The sequence below is a fragment of the Astatotilapia calliptera genome, chromosome 8 (genome assembly GCF_900246225.1).
Source record: "Astatotilapia calliptera chromosome 8, fAstCal1.2, whole genome shotgun sequence".
Lineage (NCBI taxonomy): Eukaryota > Metazoa > Chordata > Actinopteri > Cichliformes > Cichlidae > Astatotilapia > Astatotilapia calliptera.
In genome coordinates this window covers 787,128-804,120 of record NC_039309.1, presented here as the reverse complement: position 1 = coordinate 804,120, position 16,993 = coordinate 787,128, and the positions used below count along the sequence as shown (strand labels likewise).

Below are 16,993 nucleotides of genomic sequence, written 5' to 3'. Positions count from 1 at the left end.
GGACGATGAAGGAGGAAGAGAGAGAGTCAGACATTTACTGTTGTTGTGATGATTAAAGTGAGCTCTCGCAGCCTGCACTGCTCTTACACTGAGCTCATCACGGTATCATTACAAGCCGCCTGAACCAGGCAGGAACATCTGGCCCAGCTTCAGCTTGTGTGAGCGGATACCAGAGCCTGTAAGAACATGTGAACGACCCTCATCCTTCATGTATGGTTGCTGAAACTTTAACAGCATTTTATAAGAAACAGTTTACCTGTAGCTGAGTGACCCCAGCTCACCTGTGTGAGCTGAAAACCTCCCCGTCTGTGTCACAGTGGCTGCAGGTTTGAAAAAATGGAGAAACAGCTGGAAGCAGCAGAGACTTTACCGCTGTGACGTTGTGTTCGTGAGATTACAGGAGCTGGCACATGTGTGTGTGTGTGTGTGTGTGTGAGTGTGTGTGAGACTGTGTGTGGATGGACTGGAGTTAATCTTCTTATGTAAGCACTCATTTCATTCTGTTGCCCGTGCGGTCTGTAATCCTGCAGACCCACCGCCATGTTTAAATCCTTAAATGGAGACGTCACCGCCGTGGGGCAGGAAACGCTCCACCTGCAGGCTTCCACCCCTGACCTTCACCTCACAGAACTGGGCTGGGTACATCTGTGCAGGCTGGCTCAGGCACCACCGTGTGGTACAGAAACTGAAGGAGCAGGACTGCCAGCATCATGAAGCACAATAGGCAATAAACGCAGTTTATATTTTATATATACATATATGTACAGTGGGGCAAAAAAGTATTTAGTCAGCCACCGATTGTGCAAGTTCCCCCACCTAAAATGATGACAGAGGTCAGTAATTTGCACCAGAGGTACACTTCAACTGTGAGAGACAGAATGTGAAAAAAAAAATCCATGAATCCACATGGTAGGATTTGTAAAGAATTTATTCGTAAATCACATCAACAGGCAGTGACCAATCAGCTCTCAGATATATATATACATATATATATATACGTATATATACGTATATATACATATATACGTATATATACGTATATATGTATATATACGTATATATGTATATATACGTATATATGTATATATACATATATACGTATATGTATATATACATATATACGTATACGTATATATGTATATATACATATATACGTATATGTATATATACATATATACGTATATGTATATATACATATACGTATATATGTATATATATATATCTGAGAGCTGATTGGTCACTGCCTGTTGATGTATGTAATGACGTGATGATCATAAGTGTGAGTGACGCACTTACTTTTCTTACATTTACATTCAGAACAACATCAACAGGTGTGCTGCTGTTTGTTCACAGTCACATCTGTAAAATGAGGCAGCAGGGGTGGGGTTCACTCCGCGCGCGCGGCGGGTTTTTTTCACGTGTGACCCCAGCGTGTATTTTTTTTTATTGTTATTCATCTTCAGCTCATATTTTCTCCTGCGTCCGTCGAGGACACGATGAACGGAGGCAAATATGTGAGCCGGCGGGACTCTAAGAGCGCGCGCTCGGCGGGTGGACCAAACGCTCGAAGCGCCGAAGCCCGCGAGCCCCGGGAGGACGTCATAGACCGGAGCTCCAGTAAGAACCGAGGAGCTAGCGGAGCGGTAGTGGAGGAGCAGCTAGCTGTTAGCCGTTCACCCCAGCCCTCCATCAGCTCCACCAGCAGCCCGCTGCTCCATCGGGCTCATAATTCAGCATTTTGTGCTGAAGAAGGCGGAAGTGTTTGTAGCACCCGGACGGTTTACGGCGCGCACACGGCGCAGTGAGCGTGTTTTTATGGTATAGCCACGCAGGAAATCGGTATCCATAGAAGCGGATAAAAAAACAACCAGGGCGAAGTTTAAATTGAAGATATTTACACGAGTGAATAAAAACTCCAAAGATGAAGACCTACTGAGCCTTTATTCATTTATCCACGTTAGTCAGACTTTCTGCTGTGGTGTTTGGCTTCAGGCTCAGAGTCACTGACCTGCTCGACATTAATAAATAATAACTAGAACACAGATCAGTAAAACAACATGAGTCCACCTGTTAATCGTCTGATTCAGCTCAGAGAGTCGGGCTCGTGCTCAGAAAAAGATTTTGTTTGATTGTCAACGTGAGTCTGCCGTTTCAGTCAGCTTTAAAAACATAACTCCCACCTGGACATCCCAGATGTACCTGAGAACAGGTGAGAGCACGTCCTGACTGCCGTCAGTGTGCACTCCTGTGAGCTGCTCTGACTCCATGGCCTGGATGAATGTGGGCCTGTTTCGAGAGCTCAGGCCGTCAGATGCTGCCGTGGCTCTGAGCAGCTCAGGTTAGCAGGCTGATGATGATGAAGGAAACCAGAGTTCTTGCTTCATGTTGTTCAGCTGTTAAAATGTGAAGTCTGTTTGTCAGCAGCTGAGTTTAGTGTAGCTTTGTGAGCGCATCCTGGATATTGAGCTGACCTCTGATTGGAATAGGAGAGCACAGCCTAGAAATCATCCACCTTTGTATCCACCCTGAAATCAGGTAGAGGTGATGAAGGAGTGAGCTCTTCCTCAGAGCCTGTGGCTGGCACAGCTGACCTCAGGTACAGGAAGCTGATTGGACGTTAAGCTTCCAACACACACCAAATGTACTTCCTGCTCTTCCTCAGACCAGCACGGGTGCATGAAGTTTATTATTCTGGAAAAGTCGAACTTTTTACAAGGTTTTCATCACATTTTTGTGTGCGAGCAGTTTTTAGGACAAGGTAACCTCAGAGGTTAAAGGTCATTTAAATAATTAATCACGACAACAACAATGGCCATCGAGTGTCATTTAAAGAGGCTGAAGAACGTCTTCCTGCTGCCCGGGTTGTAGAGTCATTGACCTGTTGTTCACACAGGAGAGAAACCATTTTGCTGCAGTGTTTATGGAGAAAAAATCACTTGACAGGGAAATCTGAAGAGACACATGAAAGGTCACACATGGGAGAAACTCTTCCAATGCAGGATTTGTCTTTAAAGATGAGGTGTGTGCATGTCAGCAGTAAGATTTTCATGCTTTGAGTCTACTACAGGAGCGCCACAGCGTGGCTGAGGGTGCAGGGCTTTTACAGACATGCTGTCCCTGTTTACTCGTTATTTGGACCAGCCGGCGAGCACTGTGAGGGTCATGTTTTTTGACTTTTCCAGTGCTTTCAACACCATCAGGCCGACCCTCCTGGGTGATAAGTTAGCAGCGATGCAGGTGGATGCTTCTCTGGTGTCCTGGATTGTTGATTACCTGACAGGAAGACCACAATATGTACGTCTCCCACAGTGTGTGTCTGACAAGGTGATTAGCAACACAGGGGCACCACAGGGGACTGTCCTCTCCCCCTTCCTCTTCACCCTCTACACCACAGACTTCAGCCACTGCACAGAGACCTCCATCTTCAGAAGTTTCCTGATGACTGGTGGTTGGATGCATCAGCAGGGATGATGAGACAGAGTACCGGGCTGTGGTCGACTCCTTTGTCACGTGGTGTGAGCAGAATCATCTGCAGCTCAACGTGGCAAAGACCAAGGAACTGATCGTGGACTTCAGGAAGACCAGGAAACACTTGACCCCTGTTTCAATCCAGGGGGTCAGTGTTGACATTGTGGAGGACTATAAATACCTTGGAGTACACATTGACAATAAACTGGACTGGGCTAAAAACACCACAGCACTTTACAGGAAGGGCCAGAGTCGTCTCTATTTTTTGAGGCGACTGAGGTCCTTCAACATCTGCCAGAAAATGCTGAGGATTTTCTATGAGTCTGTGGTGGCCAGTGCGATCCTCTATGCTGTTGCATGCTGGGGGAGCAGGCTGAGGGCAGCAGATGCCAACAGACTCAATAAACTAATCCGTAAGGCCAGCAATGTTGTGGGGATGGAGCTGGACTCCCTCAAGGTGGTGTCGGAGAGGCGGATGCTGTCCAAGATAAAGACAATGTTGGATAACACCTCCCACCCACTCCATGACATGTTGGTCAGTCACAGGAGCTCGTTCAGTGAGAGACTGAGATTACCGAAAAGCACCACTGAACGACACAGGAAATCTTTCCTGCCTGTGGCCATCTCCCTGTACAACGCATCCACTTAACACACTGTTTGCTGCTACAACTACACATGTTTCTTTTCCAAATATTTATTTATAAGTGACTTATGTATGTATGTATGTATATATATGTATATATTGTACTATTCTTAGTTAGCGTATTGTCTGTCTTGTCTTAATGTTGGTTTAAAATGGAGCACTGTAACAAAAAATAATTTCCCCCAGGGATCAATAAAGTATTCTGATTCTGATTCTGATTTTCAGTCTGATGGATGTGTTTTACACCAGCATGCAAAAACCTCCTGACACAGATAAAAACACATTTACACAGAGCAACAACAGAACGATGACATCAGCAGGACACCACGTTGTGAATCGTTAAGGATGAAGCGTTGAAGAGTTTGGAAAGATGTTAAAGTTGTTAAATTCAATTCAGTTCAGCTTTATTTATAATGCGCCAAATCACAACAACAGTCGCCTCAAGGCGCTTTATATTGTACAGTAGATGTACAGAGAGGTCTGTTAACAGATAGTGAGCGAAGAAGAAACACCCAGTGCATCATGGGAATCCCCGGCAGCCTACGTCTATTGCAGCATAACTACGGGAGGATTCAGGGTCACCTGGTCCAGCCCTAACTATATGCTTTAGCAAAAAGGAAAGTTTGAAGCCTAATCTTGAAAGTAGAGATAGTGTCTGTCTCCTGAATCCAAACTGGAAGCTGGTTTAAGTTCTGATTCATTCTGGAATTCTATTTTAGCTTCAGGTGGGAAAAGCTGACATGTCCGAGAGTAAAACTGAGTCTGTGTGACACGCTGAAGTTCATTGATGTCCTCTATCTGCGCTGCTGCATGAGATAAACTCAGTGTTTGTTGTGTTTGTGTTTCAGTGTTACCTGCAGTCATCCAGAAGGTGGTGGTGATTAAAGAGGAGGTTCCCTGGAGCCCGAGTCTGGAGCAGCAGGATCCAGATCATTTCCATATAAAAGAGGAACACGAGGAGCTCTGGACCAATGGGGAGGGAGCACCAGCTGATGGGCGGGAGCAGGAGGAAGAGATGAGGTTCCCAATCATCGCTGTTCGGGTGAAGAGGGAAGATGAAGAAGAGAGTCCTCACAGCCAAACTGAAGACAGGAGCTCTATTCAACCGATAAAAACAGAAAGTGATGAAAGTAACTGTGGAGAACCAGAACCAGCCAGTAACCTGGATCCAAACCACCACAAACAACTAGATACTGCTGAGGAGGCTCCAGGTGTCTGTGAGATTGAGGACAGCTTTGATGGTGGTGACAGGGAGGAATCTTTCTCAGTTTCTGGGCCTTCAAACGAAGACACTGACGGCAGTTTGAAGGACAGCAGGGCGCCTGATTTAAGTGTAAATACTCTGGAACAAGAGGACTTTCTTCAAACACAGAGGACAGGTCAGACAGAAAAAATGTCCTCCACCTGTTTGGCTGCTGAAAACTGTTTCATCTTGAAGCTAAATGTAGAGTCACAGATGAAAATTCACACAGGACAGAAACCATTTGGCTGTGGTGTTTGTGGTAAGATGTTTAGCCACAAGACGCTCTTTAAATCCCACATGAGAGTGCACACGGGGGAGAAACCCTACGGATGTGATGCATGTGGGAAAAGGTTTACGCTTCAGTACAGCTTTAAAAGACACATGCGTGTGCACATGGGAGAGAAACAGTTTGGCTGTGACGACTGTGGGAAAACATTTCGTTGCAAAACCCATCTGAAGCGACACATGAGAGTTCACACAGGGGAGAGACCGTTCGGTTGTGGCGTGTGTGGGGAAAGGTTCACAGAACAGGGCGCTCTGAAACGACACACCAGAGTGCACACTGGAGAGAGACCCTTTGGTTGCACTGTGTGTGGGGAAAGATTTGCAGAGCAGGGCGTTCTGAAGAGACACATAAGAGTTCACACTGGAGAGAAACCATTTAGTTGTGATGTCTGTGGGAAAGGATTCAGACAGGAGAAAACATTGAAAAGACACACAAACGTCCACACAGGAGAGAAACCGTATGGCTGTGATGTGTATGGGAAAATGTTTAGAGAGCAGACTACGCTCAAAAGACACACTGTTGTTCACACAGGAAAGAAACCATTTTGCTGTGGTGTTTGTGGAGAAAGATTCACTCGACAGGGAAATCTGAAGAGACACATGAAAGGTCACACATGAGAGAAACTCTTCCACTGAAGGATTTGTCTTTAACCCTCTGGGGTCGCCGGACGCGCCGGCGCGTCAAAATCACATGACCAATTTAAGACGACACAGCTACAAGATGCAGCACGTCAGAGTCTCCAATCCAACTTGGGTCAAAAGTGCGGACTTAAAACTAGAGATGGACCGATCCGATATTACGTATCGGTATCGGTCCGATACTGACCTAAATTACTGGATCGGATATCGGAGAAAAATAAAAATTGTAATCCGATCCATTAAATATCACGAAAGCACCTCACAAAACTTGCAACACGCCGTAACTCGCCTCAGAACGTCGGAGCAGTATGCATCACGTGATAGAGCAGCTGTGGCATGCGGGACCTGTCGGTGGTCTGGATAGCATTTGGAGCTTCGCTAGCAACCTGGCATTTCATCTCCGACAAAGTTATCCCCGAGAGAAGTAAAGCAAGTGTGTAAGTCCATCTCTGAATGTTTGTAAAGCATTCCCACGTTAAGCTTAACGAGCGACTGCCTCTCGCTCTCCGGCTGCTACTTCAATCGTGAAACTGCTAATGATCAGCTGATCGGCTTTTCTGTTGTGAGTCTCTCTTGTTTGTTTTTGGTCCACTTTGCGCCAGAAAGAGCAAACCAGCGGCTGAACAACAGCAGCACGTTTAAGCTTGATAAGCTGTTGTTAGAATTTATTTAATATTTCTTTCTACACCAGGATCTTTTTCTACGTAGCTGACGGCTGGTAACTGTGCAGGGGCGGATCTAGCAAAGTTTAGCCAGGGGGGCCGATAGGGCATTAACTGGGAAAAGGGGGCACAAAGACATACTTTTCTTTCTTATTCTCATTTAAAATGTCTAGCTTTTAATAAATAATTATCTGACACCCAAAGTTTTAATTTGATGTAAAATGAATAGAAGTCAGTTACTGTATATAGTAGGGCTGCTCAATTAATCGAATTTTAATCACGATTACGATCTGGGCTTTCAACGATCATTAAAAATGACTGAGCCGATTATTAGCCCCTCCCTCATTTATCCGCGACACCTTAAAGGCCGGTCCGTGAAAATATTGTCGGGCATAAACCGGTCCGTGGCGCAAAAAAGGTTGGAGACCGCTGATTAAGAGGACCCGAGGGAAGCTCGGAAAGCTAAGCAGAAGTTATTTGGAGAGTGACTGCCGTTGGTTGAAAAGAGAGTTTTAAAAAAAAAAAAAAAACTTCAGTGGTGTTGCACACTATTTTATATTATTTTTTTAAAGTCATTGTTAACCCTTTAAAGCCGGTCAGAGCAGCACGCTCCGTTTTGCGTAACTATTTTTAAATCCCTGTAGAACCTGAACCGTGTAAGCTAGCGCAATAATTTGTTTTGCATATGAAACCGGAGGAGTTATACTTACATCTGATGCCATCAGCTTGTCCTCAGTCACGGTTTCGTTCCACATATAGCTTTGCAAAAATTGCATAAAAAGCGCTTGCAGGAACAAAAACATAATATTCCAGAAACACGCTTTGCCGATCCATCAGCTGTTCGTAACACTTCCCACAGTGAAATGAGGCACATGCTGTTTTCTTTGCAAATTTGCATCATAGGATTGTTTTTTGTTTTTCCTGCAGTATATAAAAATTGCTGTATCTCCAAAATAAAACTATGAAGACACTCAAAATAAATTTCCTGTGGTGGGAAACTATTTTTTGCAACTTTATTGTATTTAAAGTTTTGAGGGATAAGCCTCTTAAATTTCTCCAAGTAGAAATATATGTAAACAAAACAAAAGCTAGCATGTGTAAGCTCTTCAATTTCAATTTTTTTTGTAGTTTATTGCACTTTTTTGCAATTTATGTAATTACTATGCACTTAATGCATACATATTATTAAAATATGGGCTATAACAGTTGTATTGATGTATAGCAACTTGAAATGCTCCCACAAATGGCACTACAGCATGTAAAAAAAATAATATAAGCTCTGGTGGACTTGGTTCTATAGTAGGTCTTAAAGGGTTAAATAAACATCGTCAAATAATCGTGATCTCAATTTCAGTGAAAATAATCGTGATTATCATTTTTGCCATAATCGAGCAGCCCTAGTATATAGTGACTATTAAGTCTAATATATATATATATATACCCTAGTAAGCTATAGTACATTTTCCTCTGGGAAGGTACCATCTGTGCAGTCTGCAATTTTGTTGAAGAAAGATGTTGAATCTATTTAATATTTCTTGAAAAATAATTGATTTCTGTGCATTTTTTTTCCACACTGCATCAAATTAAGGTTGATTACGTTAATTAAGCATCATGAGGTGGAGCGTGAGGGGTGGTTCCCTATTTTTTATTTATTTATTTTTGTTGTTGCTGGGAGTTGGAACCCTATTAGTTAGGTTGCTTAATATTTACGCTAAGTACTCTTTAAAATACCAGAATAGGGAGGATGGTGTAGGTCTAAGTTTATTAGATTGATCAGTATTGCTGAACTATGAAATATTTTTTTTGTATACAGGTATAACAGAATAGCTTTAGTGTAGTTGTTGTTTTAAACTTGAGTATGAACTTGCAGACTTGCAAAATGCAGCAAGATATTTTAAAAAACAGTTTTGTTGATTAAAAAACACTATATCGGATTCATATCGGTATCGGCAGATATCCAAATTTATGATATCGGTATCGGTATCGGACATAAAAAAGTGGTATCGTGCCATCTCTACTTAAAACTATATACCAGTTTTTGAATTGTGTCGATGGGCCACGTAAAACCAGAGTTATGATAAAAAATACATGCGATGTTTTTTTTCTGAACAAAACAGTGGCGTTTACAGCGGGAAGAACGGTAAAAACGGCGTTTTCTACAGACAGCGCTAGCAAACACTCTCCGCTTGCGAGTGAAAAAAGAAAAAGAAAAAAACACCCCTTCCCTATTGGTGTTAGAGTTTACCATGTCAGCCAATCAAAAAAATGATAAGGCAACATGTGACATTTGGTTCTTTAGGGAGAAGGTGAAGTTTTCAGGAGTTACACCCGCGACGGAAAGCGGGCGAGCAAAAAAAAGAGCGCGAGTTTTCATATGTGAGGCATTAGTGACGTTCAGCGTGTTTGGAGGCTGTAGTTCGTGTGTTGTGTAGTTATTGTCTTGTGTTGTGTGTCAGTGAGACTGCTGAATTTCATATTTGCTCTAAAAAAGCCGTCAAAGGCAGATTCCAGTGTAAACGCTGTTCCCGCATGGAAAACAGGACTGATGCACCTCCTGCTGTCAGACCTGCAGGGTTTAGGCCTGTGGTGTTCTCCTCTGTGTTATACTGAACACAAACTATTTTTTGGACTGGCACAAATAATTTGTGTGCCTTCTTATTTGATGCAGCACAGCTGATTGTTCTGTAAATAGATTTAAATGGTTTTAAAAAAACCGCCTGAGGCCTTGGCTGCATTTTTAGGTAAATAGTACCATATAACTTTGTTGTTTGCAAAACTTGTGCATAATTTTTAGAAATGTACAATTTCTATTTGCATTTCAAGTTATGAAAATGATTCGTTGAACATGTTTGTGGGTTTTACAGTAAAAAATATAACTTTTTTCTACTCGATTTTGAATTTTTTGTCTGAATTTAGATCAACTGTGCTAATATAGTATACCAAAATGAAAAATAACTCAAATTTCAGATATTTGAGGTTGTGCTGAAAATAATGATACCAAACAAGGCAAGAAAAACATATTTTAAAGGTGAAATATAGAGGTAAAATCAAAAGTAGTCAAAAACGGCCAATTATACCCTGGACCCCAGAGATAAGGAAGTGGAATCTAATGATGAAGCTTGTCAGACACGTGCTCTATGACGTTACAGGAGCCTGTGCTAAAGAAACATGTCTTAAACAAACTCTGAAAGCTTTCTGGCCCATCAGTGAAGAAGGTAAATATGTGTGTTTGTGGATGAACAGGATACGGAAGAGATGCTGCAATGTATTTACTTTAAAAGCTGTTTTTGAGCTGCTGTCTAATTTATTTCCTCGTACTCTTCACGACTGACTGATGGACTGTTTGTCCTTCGCTGCAGCACCTCCTCTACATCCTGTTCATCTGCAAACACACATATCTAACTTCTTCACAGAAAACGTCCCCATATGTCTAAGTATTAAACAAAGACAATACAAGAAAACACAAAATAAAGACTTTGGAGTGGCCCAGTCAAAGTCCTGACCTGAATACGATTGAGATGCTGTGACACGACCTTAAAAAGATGGTTCATGCTGGAAAAACCTCCAGTGTGGCTGAATTACAACAATACTGTAAAGATGAGTGGAGCAAAACTCCCCCACAGCTATAAAAGACTCGGTGGCAGTTATCACAAATACTTTATTGCTGCTAAGGGAGGCCCAACCAGTCATTTTCCCAACGCTGTACGTCCTGAATACCTGAACGTCACCTGAGACCCCATTCCTACAAGACTGCTCAAAGTCCTACCATGAATCAATGTTTCAATCTTTAATATGATCAACCTATCTCTATGTGTCTATATGTCATGGGCCTGGGTTTGTGTTTGTGTGTGTGTTCTGGTCTCTCTGCAAGTCTGGGCCCGGAGAGTGGTGCCCCCTGTCATGGGACTTGCCACACCTGGAACGCAATCACACACCTGCAGCTGATCAGACTCATCTCGGGAGCAGTCTTAGCAGAGTGGCTGAGCACCCGTCAGCGGTGGATCGTTGCAAGACTTCCCGTTAGTTTCCCAGCAAGTCACCTGAAGGGTGAGTCTGCCGCTATTGTGGATTTTCTAAAGCCTGCCTATGTGTTTTCTCCCGGAGGACTGTGGAGATGAGAGGGCAGGAAGCACGTTGGACAGAAACATAAAGGCGAGTGGAGACACAGAGCACGGACATTGGGAAACACACATCGGGAGCACGCACGGGGATCAATTGTTGCATTCTTAGTTACTGCACTGTAAATAAACACACTGCCTTCATTCAAAGAGTCCTGCGTTTGGGTCCTGTATCTGCACCCCTGACACTATGTATCTCAGCAGCGATATGTACTGTATATAAAATTGAATTGAATGGAATGTCAACAACGCTGACCTGGGTGTGATGAAATTTACAGGTAGCTGGTCACATGGAAGTCAGGAGCCTGTGCTAAAGAAACATGTTTAAATAAACTCTGAAAGTTTTCCATCGCATCAGTGAAGAAGATAAATATGTGTGTTTGCAGATGAACAGGATGTAGAGGAGGTGCTGCAGTGAAGGACAAACAGTCCAACAGTCAGTTGTGAAGATTTCGAGGAAATAAATTAGACAGCAGCTCAAAAACAGCTGATAGAGTCTTTGTTTGAAACTGTGTGTGTGTGTGTGTGTGTGTGTGTGTGTGTGTGTGTGTGTGTGTGTGTGTGTGTGTGTGTGTGTGTGTGTGTGTGTGTGTGCGCGTGTGTGAATAGCCAGCCTGCTCTGCAACGTTAGGCCATGAGCAGTGGTTACAGAAGTTTGTTTTTTTTCTCAAAAATATTTTTATTGATTTAAAGCAACAAAGAAAAACACACACACAGAGAATCATTAAACAACAGACAAGTAAGTTTCACAGTGACTGTTTGAACTGAAATAATGACACACTCACATGTCTTGTAATTGCTTACATCAGTTTACCCCCTACCCATACCACTTAGAACCCCTATCCCTCAGGCCAGGTAGGAATAAATAAATAAATAAATAAATAAATAAATAAATAAATAAATAAAACAAAAAGAAAAAATAAACAAAGCAAGACAAAACAAAAACACCCACACACACATGAAAATAAAAAATACAAAAAAACATTGCAAATACAACAACAACAAAAATAAGACAAACACACATGACTAGAAAAAAATAAATAAAATAAAAATAACAACATTTAAGAAAAAAAAAGAAGAAGAAGAAGGGGGGGAGGACTTACTGAGTAATGCTGGAAGTCAGGTTCGCAACCTGGAGGCTGGAAAAGTATTTCAGGAATTGCCCCCACACCTTGTAAAACTTACCGCTGTTATTACTAATCGCATATCGGATCTTTTCAAGGCTCAGATAGTCAAATCAAATCAAATCACTTTTAATGTCACATCACATGTGCAGGTACACTGGTACAGCACATGTGAGTGAAATTCTTGTGTGCGAGCTTCACAAGCAACAGAGTTGTGCAAAATACAATAATGTAAACAAGCAAAATACAAGAATGGCTACATCTGAAACTAATAAATATATGTACAATATATAATAGTATATGCAAAAAAATAAAAAATATAAAAAAATTTCTGGATGTGTATACTAAATATTTTTCTACGTGTGTGTGTGTGTGTACACATATTTTACAAATTAAACAGAGTCAACAATAAATAAAATATATAAAAATATACAGAGTTGAATATGTGCAAAACAGTGGCATTACTGTACAGTATGGAGTGCATAATGTTAAAGTTCCAGTAGTGAAGCTGAGGTGTCTATGACGTGTTCAGCAGTCTGATGGCCTGGTGGAAGAAGCTGTCTCTCAGTCTGCTGGTACGGGACCGGATGCTGCAGAACCTCCTTCCTGATGGAAGCAGTCTGAACAGTTTATGGCTGGGGTGACTGGAGTCCTTGATGATCCTCCCCACTTTCCTCAGGCAGCACATAAGGTCCCGCAGCCATTGCGTCTGGGTGGGCAAAGGGGCAGCCCTCCATCTTAGTAGGATTGCACGCCCAGCTACAAGGGAGGCGAAGGAGAGCATGCAACGCTGTGATGAGGTCAACCGTGCATCAGCCTCTCCAGTGGTGCCAAAAAGTGCAAGTAATGGGTTAGGACCCATATGGTGTCCAAGAATTAGGGACAAGGTTTGAAATACATCTCTCCAGAATCCTTCAAGGCTAGGGCACGTCCAGAACATATGGATAAGGGAAGCCTCCGCACTCCCACACTTATCACAAGTGGGGTCAACATTCGAGTGTTCGAGTGGAAATGAAATAAATTTTGATCCAAAATTGAATTTATCTAGAACTGTGAATAAATATTTCCATTCGACCCGATCAAATGCGTTCTCCGCATATAAGGAAAGAATGCACTCAGGACCAGAGATGGGCAGTAACGCGTTACTTGTAACGTGTTACTGTAACCTGATTACTTTTTTCGAGTAACGAGTAAAGTAAGGGATTACTATTGCAAAACCGGTAATTAGATTACCGTTACTTTCCCGTAGGAACGCTGCATTACTGCGTTACTAAAACCGTGATTTTTTTGCGAGAATGTCTCATGACAGTGACGTAAGCGAGTGCGCCGTTCGTGACAACAGCTGTGTGCAGATCAACAATGGATCACATATCGAGTGCAGAGAGAGTATGAGCGTGCAGCGTTTAAAGCGTGGAAGTACTGACCTTACTTTGAGTTTGATTCCATAAAAAGTGACAAAAACATTAGTGTCCGCTGTGCGTGGGAAGAAAACTTCTTTTTACAGGGAAAAAACCCCTAAACTTCCAACAAGCACCGAGTAGCTACGACGTAATGGGAAACTCACAGAGAAACTCGCGGATTCTTCCACTGACCGCGGCACACCTGCACCAGGGTAACCCTCCGCCTGCCCCACTCCTGCTTTACAGGTGAAAATAGAGCAACAGGACCGCTGAGTCTTTGACTTTATTTATTTTCTGCTGTGTTTTACTTGCATCTATTTGAAAGACTGAGTGTAAACACAAAAATATTTTATTTTATGTGCTGGAATGTGTAGAAAATAGGTTTAAATGTTAAACTAATTTCTTCCAGTCAGAGAATGTTGCAGATAATTAAATTTTTGCTTGATGCATAAAGTTAAAAGATTAAAACTAATAAAACAAGTTTTAAAAAGAGACTTTTCCATTTGATTACATTTTGTATGATGGATTATGTAGAAAAAGTAGAATTGGGCTGAAAGATCTATCACTTTATCAGCTACTCAGGTTGTAAATCGTGTTTTTAAAAAGTAACTAAGTAATTATTTACTTTTGAAAATAAGTAATCAGTAAAGTAACGGGATTACTTTTTTGGGGAAGTAATCAGTAATTACTTACTGATTACTTTTTTCAAGTAACTTGACCAACACTGCTCAGGACTCTGACCGGAAGGGGTGCATAATATATCCAATAGATGGCAGATGTTGGAATAAGAGTAATGATTCTTAATGAAGCCTGTTTGATCTTCGGATATAACTGAGGGCAAAATATTTTCCAGTCTATGCGCCAAAACTTTGGCCAAAATTTTAGCATCGACATTTAATAGAGAAATTGGCCTGTAGGATGAGCATTCCACAGGATCCTTTCTTTGGGATAAGAGCAAGACTTGCCTCGTAAAAGGATGCCGGAAGTTTACCACACTTCCATGAGTCGGAGAGGGTTAGATGTAGTTGGGGTAAAAGCAAGGGTGAAAATGCTTTGAAAAATTCTACGGGAAAGCCGTCAGGACCAGGGGATTTTCCAGACTGCAGTGAAGAAATGGCTGCACCCAGCTCCTCTGGCATGATGGGTTGTTCATCTAATCTGTTTTTATTATCAGAGGAAAGCATAGGTACATTCAAAGTCTTTAGAAAGTTATCCATTAAGGTGCTTTCCTGCGGTGATTCAGAGGTGTAAAGTTGGGAGTAAAAAGTCCTAAACGTATCGTTAATTTTGGAAGGATCCGAAGTGATATTACCATTAGCCATTCTAACCTTTGTGATGTGTTGTTTTGCCTGGAAGCCCCTTAACTGGCTGGCAAGCATCCTGCCCGATTTCTCGCCATGAATATAAAACAAACTCTTACTCTTCAGGAGCTGACGTTCAGTTGAGTGTGTTGAGAGGAGATTGAATTTAGTCTGAAGCTCCACACGCTTATTGTATAAATCTGGGCTTTTTACCTTAGCATAGAGCAGGTCTACTTCTTTGATTCGGTTGACTAAATCGAGTCGTTCTATACGGGCCTTTTTCTTCATATTAGCAGTGTAGGAAATAACTGGTCCCCTGAGAAAGGCTTTTAGTGTATCCCAAATTATTAAGCTAGAAGTTTCTCCTGTGGTATTTGTTTTAAGAAACAAGGTTATTTGTTCTTTCATGAATTCCAGGAAGTTTACATCTGCCAGGAGAGTCGAATTAAAACGCCAGTGTTGTCTGGGTTGAGGGATGTCTGGGAAACTCATTGATAGCACAACAGGGGCGTGGTCTGACATTACTATGGTCTGGTATTCACAGGATTGGACCCATGGGGTCAGCTGATTATGAATAAGAAAATAATCGATCCTAGAATAAGTGTGGTGTACCTGTGAAAAAAAAAAGAGTACCCTCTTCTGTGGGGGTGTAAGCAGCGCCAAACATCAGAGACACCACAGTTAGATAAAAAGGATTGAATGAAAAGAGCAGATTTACTGACAGCACAGGGATTCGGTGAGGATCGGTCTAACACAGGGTCCAGCCAGCAGTTGAGGTCACCACCAAGTATGAGAGAGTATGAGCTCAGATCAGGCAGCAATGAGAAAGCACGCTGGAAGAAATCGACATTATCAATATTGGGCGCATATATGTTGGCCAACACTACTTTCATATTGTAAAGCTTACCCGAAACAAAAACGTACCGGCCACTCGTATCAGAAATTACATTATGTTTTTCAAAGGGAATATTTTGGTCAATTAAAATAGAAACGCCTCTGGCCTTAGCCTGAAAGGTGGAATGAAAATGCTGCCCTGCCCATCGGGACAAAAGACGAGAGTTATCCGAATCACGGAGGTGTGTTTCTTGTAGAAAGACAAGAGCTGCCTTAAACTGCTTTATGTGTGAGAGCACCTTCCTTCTTTTCACAGGGTGGTTAAGCCTTTGAAGCAATGTGATATGAATAGCCTCCCTGCTAGTAAATAGCGGTGGAGAAGAAAAAGAAGAAAAGAAAAAAAAGAAGTGTCAGCAACTTATGAGTATGAATGAAAGTCCTTGCATATCCCAGGAGAGGAAGGTAGTCAGAACAGACTACTCACAGGGCTGTCCCGCGGACAAACGTCGGGACCAGACAAGCAGGCTCTCAGGGTGATTCGGCTGTAGCGGGCAGGTCGTCCAAGTATCTCGCTTCATCGGCCGAATGAAGCCAGCGTCTTGCGCCGTCAAGAGACGTGATGCGAAGTCGTGCAGGATACAGCAGAGCAGGCTTGAGACCTCGTTTATACAGCTCGGACATCACTTCACGGTACTCCGCTCGCTTGCTCAGAACTTCCGGGCAGTAGTCCTCCACCACGCGAATCTGCCAACCATGGTATTCTAGTTTCCCTCCTCGCCGGGGTTCTCGGATAAGAAGGTCCTTTACCTGGTACCGATGAAGGTGTATAATTACGGGGTGCGGTCTCTGTCCTGGGGCCAGCTTAGCGGCAGGTATACGGTGAGCTCTGTCGATCTCCGGGTGGGTCGGGAGCCTCTCCTTCCCGAAAACCTCGCAGAGCAAATCTGCAAAAAATTCTGTGGGACGCCCACCTTCAGCACCTTCCTCGAGTCCCAGGATACGCAGGTTTTGGCGCCTACTTCGGCTTTCTAAGTCCGTAACTTTAGCCAGAAGTTTAGTGTTAGATTCGCTGAGGTTGGAACAAACGTTCTCAAGGTCTCTAACCCGCTGGCTTAAGTCGTCCGCTGCTAGCTCTAAAGATCCGAGCCGCTGACCATGATCATCTACCGCAGAGCGGACTTCGTCAAACTTTGACTCCAGTAGGCCAAAAGATGTTTTGAAATCGCTGGCCAATGCCTCCCTATGCTGCTCCAGAAGGGAGGAGATGGCCGCCATG

The 16,993-nt window shown here is 42.8% G+C and overlaps 1 protein-coding gene across 1 annotated transcript; it reads left to right on the top strand.

Annotated features, from left to right (window-relative positions):
• The first annotated feature begins 540 nt into the window (after positions 1-540).
• LOC113028349 (gastrula zinc finger protein XlCGF57.1-like) lies at positions 541-6,420 on the top strand. The gene is made up of 3 exons (XM_026178549.1): positions 541-639; positions 1,464-1,617; positions 4,960-6,420. The coding sequence occupies exons 1-3, from the start codon at positions 541-543 to the stop codon at positions 6,255-6,257; spliced, it is 1,551 nt and encodes a 516-aa protein (XP_026034334.1). The 3' UTR covers positions 6,258-6,420.
• Positions 6,421-16,993: the final 10,573 nt, after the last annotated feature.

Bases quoted from the DNA above. Each gene is read 5' to 3' on its own strand.
- LOC113028349 (XM_026178549.1), top strand. From the start codon at position 541: ATGTTTAAATCCTTAAATGGAGACGTCACCGCCGTGGGGCAGGAAACG. The intron at 640-1,463 runs GTACATCTGTGC...ATTCATCTTCAG, and splicing joins ACCTCACAGAACTGGGCTGG to CTCATATTTTCTCCTGCGTC. The intron at 1,618-4,959 runs GTAAGAACCGAG...TTTGTGTTTCAG, and splicing joins CGTCATAGACCGGAGCTCCA to TGTTACCTGCAGTCATCCAG.